Source organism: Ixodes scapularis, unplaced genomic scaffold (assembly GCF_016920785.2).
Source record: "Ixodes scapularis isolate PalLabHiFi unplaced genomic scaffold, ASM1692078v2 PGA_scaffold0__279_contigs__length_252992795, whole genome shotgun sequence".
In the NCBI taxonomy this organism is placed as follows: Eukaryota; Metazoa; Arthropoda; class Arachnida; order Ixodida; family Ixodidae; genus Ixodes; species Ixodes scapularis.
The window spans coordinates 180,490,314-180,498,303 of NW_024609835.1; the positions used below are offsets into that span (position 1 = coordinate 180,490,314).

Below are 7,990 nucleotides of genomic sequence, written 5' to 3' on the forward strand. Positions count from 1 at the left end.
GATTGTATAAGATGTCAAACCAACTCGCCCAAACAACCACTCTTCTAGGACCTGCCTCATCATGTTCGCGCATCTTGCTTTGGGATTCAATCTGCGGCGTTCTTTTCGGCTAATCTCATTATCTCATTGGTTGCAAAAGGCTACACACATGCTGGAGATTTGACACACTCTGAGTTTCTGAATCTTCCAGTGTCCGCACCACAATGTCGAGTAGCAATTGCTAGGCACAAGGATTCTTTAAAAAAAGAAATAAGAATTACACTTAATTTTTATTCACCGATGCTGAAACAACACAAACTCCAAGTGATGGTATACGCTTTCTTTCTTCTTCTCTTTTATCTTAGTCAGTCAAATTCACGGGGAAGGTAACGCAAAAGACGACTCCCTTGGCTCCGGTTAGGCTCAGCTTGGCAGTGGTGTTCAGCTGAAATAGAAGATATATTAGAAGTAAGCTATAGGCTTCAAGATTGTACAGGACAGGCTGTCTACAGAGGGATGTGGCAGCCATTTGCTTGTTGTTAGTCGTGCGAATTCTTTTCACAAATGTAAGAATACAAAGACTGAAAAGAAAACGACGAGCCAAAAGGAAAGGAACAAGATTGTTGAGAAGGACTCTTTTTGCATGCTTGTCGATTACCGTGAGTCAATGTCGATTACCGTGAATAAATGTCAACTACCGTGAGTATATCCCGTAATTTTAGCATCAAAAATGCCGCGTTGATTTGCTCGTGGGGAGCTTCCTATGAACTTGAACAACTTAAATAAAACTAATGTGTGGTTTCACTTTAAGAGCTAACAAAACAAAATACTAATATGCCTCTTTTGGGGTGAGAAAACTAAAGTTTACACGCGTAAAATCGGGCCAAAACGGATTTTGGCAAAATGGGAGACCAAGTGGACTCGTGGAGCAAAGCCCCGAGTTCACGTTCAATTCGTCATTAAAAGCGGCAGAAGTGTCACAGTTTAAAAATGAACTCCTGATTTTTGTGGCACCTTCGAATTTGCGTTTTTTCAGAATAGGAGTTGAAAAACTAATGTTTTGAAGGCTTGGAGAGAATCATGATCACGAATATTGCTCTAAGCTCGAATCAAACCAACTATTCAAATTTTAGCACATCCTGAAGTCCTGAGAGGATGACTGGATGTCAAAGCAATCTTTGATTAACCTGATATTGCTGATATCAAGAAGATGAGCCGATGCAACGTTTTCGTTTCCAGGGCCTGTTTAAATATTAACCGTTATAGACGCAGGTTTGTGTATCAAATGCAGCACATTAAATATTCTGGAAACCCGCGGGACTTATGATCTAACCTAGATTTCTTTTTTTTTAATTCTTTAAATATTGATACTTTCCGAATTATTGAGCTGGCTGGAACCTGGTAGTATAAGTTGAAATTTAACGTTGCCACATCATCGCTACTACCAATGCCTCAAATACCATATACGTGACGAGGACTTTCTAACCTCCCTTCCACTTCTTTACGCGTCAGAAACGTCTCATGCATTATTTAGTGTTGTCAATATTTTCCTGGAACTTCTTAAGACGTTAGTGATGCCAGAATATCTGTGATGGAGCAATCTCTCTACGCCAGTACACCGGCACGAAAATATCAAGGTATTCCCACAAGTAGAAATTTACACAATTTTTCTAGTCATTTCGTAGTTTTTCCTGACATAGTCGCACAACTACTTACCTTGGGATAGAATGGCTTGGTTTCCAGCTGGTACCTAAAAACATATTTTTCGTTCTTTTCCAGGGGACATCGAATGCCCTGCTCTCTGCAACCGTCCTTCTTCAGGGAGGGCAGAGGGAGCTCCAGATCTCCAAGTTGGGCACTGATTTTCGATGCCAATTTATCCGAATCTTGATCTGTTAGAAACATGAGCGAGATTTTACGTTATTTTCTATATTCTATAAATTCGCGACTAAAAAATGTGAACAGAACACATCGAGGGCTGAAGCAAAGGAAAGTGTCCTGCGTAACATTCTGGTTCTTGCTAAGATAGATACAGATCAGACAAATTATATTGGAGTCGATAATTCAGATTTCATTCACATAACTATGGAAGCTGACAGACCGCAAGCAGAAGGTTTGCACAGCTCCAAGTGTGTCGTATTTGCTAATTGTTTCTGCTTGATTTTACACAAATACAATTTAATGACAGATGTAGGTATTGTGGGAAAAATATTGGAAAACTAGTTCACAGGGTGAAGAATATAAATAAACAACATTTATAATTAGGACACCTCAGCCCGCAATCGCATTTGAATTTTTAAAGTGCTGCGATATTTGGAACAATTTTGCTTTATGTCTGCTTGGTTTCTAAAAGACCGCGCACACTGATTTTGCCTTCCTTTCGAGTGATGAGTTTTATGCTTATTTTATTGAGAAGTTTACACTCAATGTCTATTGCTACCTTTTGGATTACTACGGGTTAGTGTTGCTCTTGTTAAAAAGTAACGTATAATATAACCATTTTCTAGTGTCCCTCTTTCTCGCCCTTTCTGATAAATTGAGTTTCGAGTTTCTGCATTTATCAACATACTTAACACAATATATTTCTTCCCGAATGAGCATGAGCAATCTGATGCCCATTTTTTTATTAGGTTGCACAAATATTTAATTGTTTGCCCCATTTTTGTTGCCTCGTCTCGCGTCTCTTATCATGATCATATAACATCAGCTTTATTTTGTTTTTAGTGTTCTCGCTGCCGACAATTATCTAAGAATCAGCAGACGCCGCCATTTTATTCAAATCTTTCTGTATCTTAGTGATGGGTGGTCGGTACCCAAAAAGTTTCAGACGTCAGTGTTGATTAATTGTGAAAGAAAACCGAAAAGTGCTTTTAATGGGTTGTGGTAAAACATCCATTGCTATTCTCAATATACTGTAGAAGGTAATGAAAGCTGAAGCATGAAAACACAATTGTCGAACTCAACCAAATACATCTTAAAGGCTATTTTGGTCCATTAAAGGAACGTACAACTTCAGTAATTGATAACTCATCCGTAGATACACAACTGTTTATAAAGGGCACTTAACACTCAATAAAGTCCCAGTACGCACGTGCAAACTTATGTCTCTACATTTCTCTTAAAAATAATACATCCCATTTGTTTTATTTTCTTCGTTGCCGCTAAAAGAGGGTTTCATATTTCTTTAATATGTTGAATAGAAAAGCTTATAGATGAAAATAAAAGGTTCAAGAATGTTTTTAAATTATATAATAAATTGAAGCTTCGCAAGTTAAGGATCTGTCCCATTGTGCTATGTTCAACTGCAATGAAACGCGGCACCATGAAATTGAAGTGACACCCACTTGCTCTGAAGGGTACCTCGATGAGAACAGTTTCTCCGCGCTTGATGCTGCACGGCTCATGGGTGCAGGGTTGCACTCGAACATGCGTCACGTCTCCGCCTGCGGTAGGCAAAAAAGGCGTCCAAAACGGGCCTCATAGCGCCAATGCATTGTTAACGCTAACGTCATGGTCTGAGAAGCTGTTGTCAGCCTTCGCTTATGCTAAACTTCTGTTTCTTATTTTTTTTCTGGTCCAGACAAGTATAAATACCTAAAAGAATATGAGCTCTCACTTCCAGGCAAGTCACTACTGAACTATAGAAAATGGGAAATCGAAGATCGTAAAGTGAAATACAGTGCAAATTTGCGGCGGTCAGAACTGTTGACATTGCGAAAGATTTGGAGCAGCAGGTTTCAAAAGAATTCGGTTTTGGTACATGTTTTCGTAGCCGGCCTGTTCGACCTCTCTCACGCAAAAAAAGATGGTACGAAAGCAATGCAATGAATGCTTAGACCCTTTAATGATATGGCGGCGCGTTTAAGTGTGCATGCGGTGTAAATAAGAGAAGGCCGGAAAGGTGCAATCCGCACTAAGTACGTGAGAAGAAAACCGTCGTCAGATGATGTCTACAAAACAATTAGTTTTGCATAATATTTTGTTTATGCTCATTCGTTGCTACCTGGCAATAATATTTGTTATGATCAAGATGCCGATACTTACAAGTTTGCTGTCTGAAAATATTCGTCTCAAAGTATGAATACATGTAATAGTGACATATTAGGTACTAACTTGCAACGTATATATCAAATCGTTCATAAAGCTATGCATCTACCAGATTCATTAGACATCGTTAAGTTAGTTCCCTTTTTATGAAATTATTCATATTGACAGGTGCGTTCGCGAGCGAGCGCGTGCGTGGCCGAGTGGTTACCGCGCTTGACTTTCGCGCGGAGGCCCAGGGGACAATTTTTGGGAGTTACGCGTCGTTTATTTAATCTTTCAGTTTAACGTTCCGGTAAATTCGAGAAACCCGTTGCTTGTTCGAATCAGAATGTTCTAGTCGTTGAACCTCCTAAGCCGATTGTTCCAGAAGCCAACGCGTGTACATAAGGGGCTCCGCGAGGCGATGCGCAGGCAGGCTCGCCCCAACGTTGGATCCTGCTGTTTTGCCACCATCGACGCGTGCGACGCCAGCCTCTTTTTTTTTGTTTGTTTTGGGGACAAGTTCGCCCCATTAAACGTTTAGTTTGCTTCGGTTTTCGTCGACTCCTCAATTGTCATTTGTGACAATATGATTCCACCACGAAATTGTCAATCGGTATTACTTCTAAACAGTAAATATTAATATACGATTGCATCCTTACTTCCACGGTAATTAGCGTATACTCCTTAAAAAGTGTAATATTATGTCCCTCGGCACCACCTCCTCGGTTCAATGCGCCGAGAAACTGACGCACAGGAGAAATCGAGGGGCGCGCGGGGATGTGAAAACGCTGAGCTCTGGTTGGAAGGATTAGTGGGTAGACCTGAAGCTAGCTGCCCTCGTCTCTACTGCACTCGTGAAACGCATTAGGACGCAGAATACTCGCGTCCGGCGTTTCGCTCTCCCACTTGAACGCGTTCGACGAGTGCAGTGCGGAGAAAGGGAGCTAGCTGTAAGTTTACCCACTAGTCATCCTAACCACAACTCGGCGTTCTGACATCTTCTCTCGTCTCCTCCTTTCCCTCACTATCGAATGTAATCGAATGTAATTCTCTGCTCTGCCAAGTCAAGGTTTTATACTGCAAGGTATGCCGTTAGGGTGGGTAAATTTACAGACGTAAAACGTGTTTGGTGCGTTCACGTTCTTGTCAACAAATCGAGCTGATCTGGCTTTAGATATCCGTAACTTCATCTGCAAAAGAGATATATATATATACACGTGATAAGCGAATGTTATTCCATTTGTTTTCAAAACCGTATGCTCGCCGCAAAATATTTACATAGTAGCATCCTAGGGATTCATGCTCGAAGCAGTGCTCTTTTCTTTACGCACGAATTAATATATTGTAACGGTTCGTAATACGCACTAAGATTAAAACTGGCGTTTTTATTCTATCCACCTCTTCATCCTCCTCTTCTCTATCCCCTGGCACATCGTCGTCTTCGTTCTTGTCTGATTCTTGGAACACTACATATATTAAGATACATCTGCAATTAGAATATAATTGACGCTTTTTATCGTTTATATTTGGCACTTATCAATAATGTAACAAAAACCTTATCTAAGACAAGCTTGAACGTGTTAAAAAAAGGTTTTTCTTTAGTCACATAACTTCAAGAACAACAACAACAAAGAAAGAATTTAGTTTTGATTTAAATTAAAATTCGATAACTTCCAAACTTTCATTATATACTCCTTGTAACTTTTTGGCCCAAATCAGTTTCATTATTATTCTGGCATATAAATGAGCTTATACTATTCGCATTGTGAGTACCATATCAACAACGTCAGTAAAATTGACATTTTAGTGCGCTCTTGGAAACTAATTATCCTTTTTTATTCCCACTGTCCATTCACGTAATATTTTAAAGACTGTATTCCCTCTTACTATACTCACTTTATGCTTATATTTATACAAAAAAGAGTAATTAGAATATTAACTGACTATATATAAATTATATATCTCGTTTAATCTGGTTATAACAAACCTTCGATGTTTCAAAAAAGCTCAACATTGCGCTATAATAAACAATGAACTAACTGTAAACGAATATTTTTAAAATAATCTATTTAACAAATTTGGTTCTACCTTTACATATTTAGTACGGAGAAAAACTTATTTTGGGAAGAAACTTCGGAAACGCTTTGCCAAACCTTACGATATTAGCGAGAACAAATATCTAGTTACATTAAAATAGTTCCTCATACGTTCTGGAATAAAAGTGATTATCATCTTCTGTTCTTTCATCTGCATTATATGTTATAATTTAGGTTTCGTTAGATTTGGACTTGAATTTATTACTTTGTACTTTGCTTCTAGCAAGACTGAGAACATATTCGCTAACTAGCTTTTTGATTTAACTAATTATACAACCATTTTTTTTTCAATGCGAGGATAGCGCGGATTGACGGCATTAACGTAGTTATAGGGAAATGTGTTTGTTAGCATTCGATATATTTTGTATGGTTATAATGAAGTTGTCTTTTTAGGCAATAAGCTCAATCAGGCAGCATATTTTTGCATGAATAAGGATATATTGTTGTTCCTGTTGCGCTTTGAGGCGCTCTTTCGCTAGGTACTCGTTGAGGACATTCGGTCGAGAAAGAATAACAGCACAACCGGCTTGTGTTAAACGGTTTATCCGACTGCTCGTTCGCTCACGCTCGCGATTCATTCCCCATCCCCCTCGTGTTCTTTTAGCTCCAGACCAAATGTCTCATGTCAGTGGTGTTCATTGTTAGTTTTTAACAGTTCCTGTAAACAAAAAAGTGTTGCAAAAAATAAAATAAATACAGAGTTCAGCTGACAACAGAACAAATCAACATTAATCACGCATGTATCGGCAAAAGGGGTTAATTATATCTTACACCAAGAAAAAAAAAACTGGAAACAAGCTGGTGAGAGAATAATGTAACACTTGTTGCGTGAATATTCATGACTACGTCAAACTGCAGTGTCCTGCTTTACATAAGAAGAGAAGCCCGTGTTCTGAAATTGCTACCTTTGTACTTAAAGTTACCAGCTTATTTTAGATTAGAAAGTAGTACCATCACTTATCTCGCTTAACGAATCTTGGATGTAAACAGAAACTGCTTTCCCGATTGTGATCATAACATTCATGATCCAGCGTCGTGTCTCTATAGCTACGCACGCCTTGTCGTGTTTAGGCCTCGAGATAAAATATGGCTTCTCTGATCAAACGTAATGAATATCGCTGAGATTAAGGGTCAGTTTAAGATGACATGACTTTTTATAGACAAAACCTATGAAAGAAGCACATGATTCTAATCACAACCTGCTTCAAGCTGCTTGTGACAGGTTAGACATATGCGGGTTATTGATTACGCTTGGCCTTGTGTTATGGTCAATTATAGCAATCATCTCAATTTAACACTCCCCTTTGATGCTTAATACAACATGCGCATATATACACTTATATTTGTTACGGCCTGGAGGATTGCTGAATTAAAAATAAAAGCAATATTGTTACCCAGAGCCGAAGTCTCGAAGGAGAGAGATCGAGAACATTGCAATAGTTGGAAAAAATAGAAACACGCTTTAGGACGACTTAACTGTATTCATGTTCGAAATTTGATATAATAGATTTTCTTGCCGAATACAGCTTCATGCAGGACTTACCACAACTTCGGAAAGCAATTGCCCGGAATTCTGCGGCAGCCACCATAAATGATGCACCAAAAAAGAGCAGAAAAATCATGTTGAGAACAGAAATGTTTTGAGGAAGTGAATCTATCCGTTGTACGCCCGCTGGTGATATTTATTTTCCAGCTTCCCCTCTCTTTAACACCCTCTAGTTCTTTCTAGATCAGGTGACTAGGTGCGTAGGTACACCAAAGACCCGTCCTTGAATGTCAGAAGGTTTGGCACCATCGAAAACGATTCACGGATTAACAATTCAACCGAATGGAAAATGAGGGTGCACTTGGGCTCCATTTACATCTATCCGAATTTCAAATATGAT

The 7,990-nt window shown here is 39.0% G+C and overlaps 1 protein-coding gene across 1 annotated transcript; it reads right to left on the minus strand.

Moving 5' to 3' along the window:
* Window positions 1-272: 272 nt before the first annotated feature.
* Window positions 273-7,765, minus strand: LOC8035377 (mite group 2 allergen Tyr p 2-like). The gene is made up of 4 exons (XM_029980720.4): window positions 7,648-7,765; window positions 3,324-3,422; window positions 1,696-1,871; window positions 273-424 (listed from the first exon to the last, which is right to left on the minus strand). The coding sequence occupies exons 1-4, from the start codon at window positions 7,724-7,726 to the stop codon at window positions 341-343; spliced, it is 438 nt and encodes a 145-aa protein (XP_029836580.3). The 5' UTR covers window positions 7,727-7,765; the 3' UTR covers window positions 273-340.
* Window positions 7,766-7,990: the final 225 nt, after the last annotated feature.

Bases quoted from the DNA above. Each gene is read 5' to 3' on its own strand.
- LOC8035377 (XM_029980720.4), bottom strand. From the start codon at position 7,726: ATGATTTTTCTGCTCTTTTTTGGTGCATCATTTATGGTGGCTGCCGCA. The intron at 1,872-3,323 runs GTGGGTGTCACT...TGTTTCTAACAG, and splicing joins CGAGGTACCCTTCAGAGCAA to ATCAAGATTCGGATAAATTG. The intron at 425-1,695 runs GTAAGTAGTTGT...CTTCTATTTCAG, and splicing joins CCAAGCCATTCTATCCCAAG to CTGAACACCACTGCCAAGCT.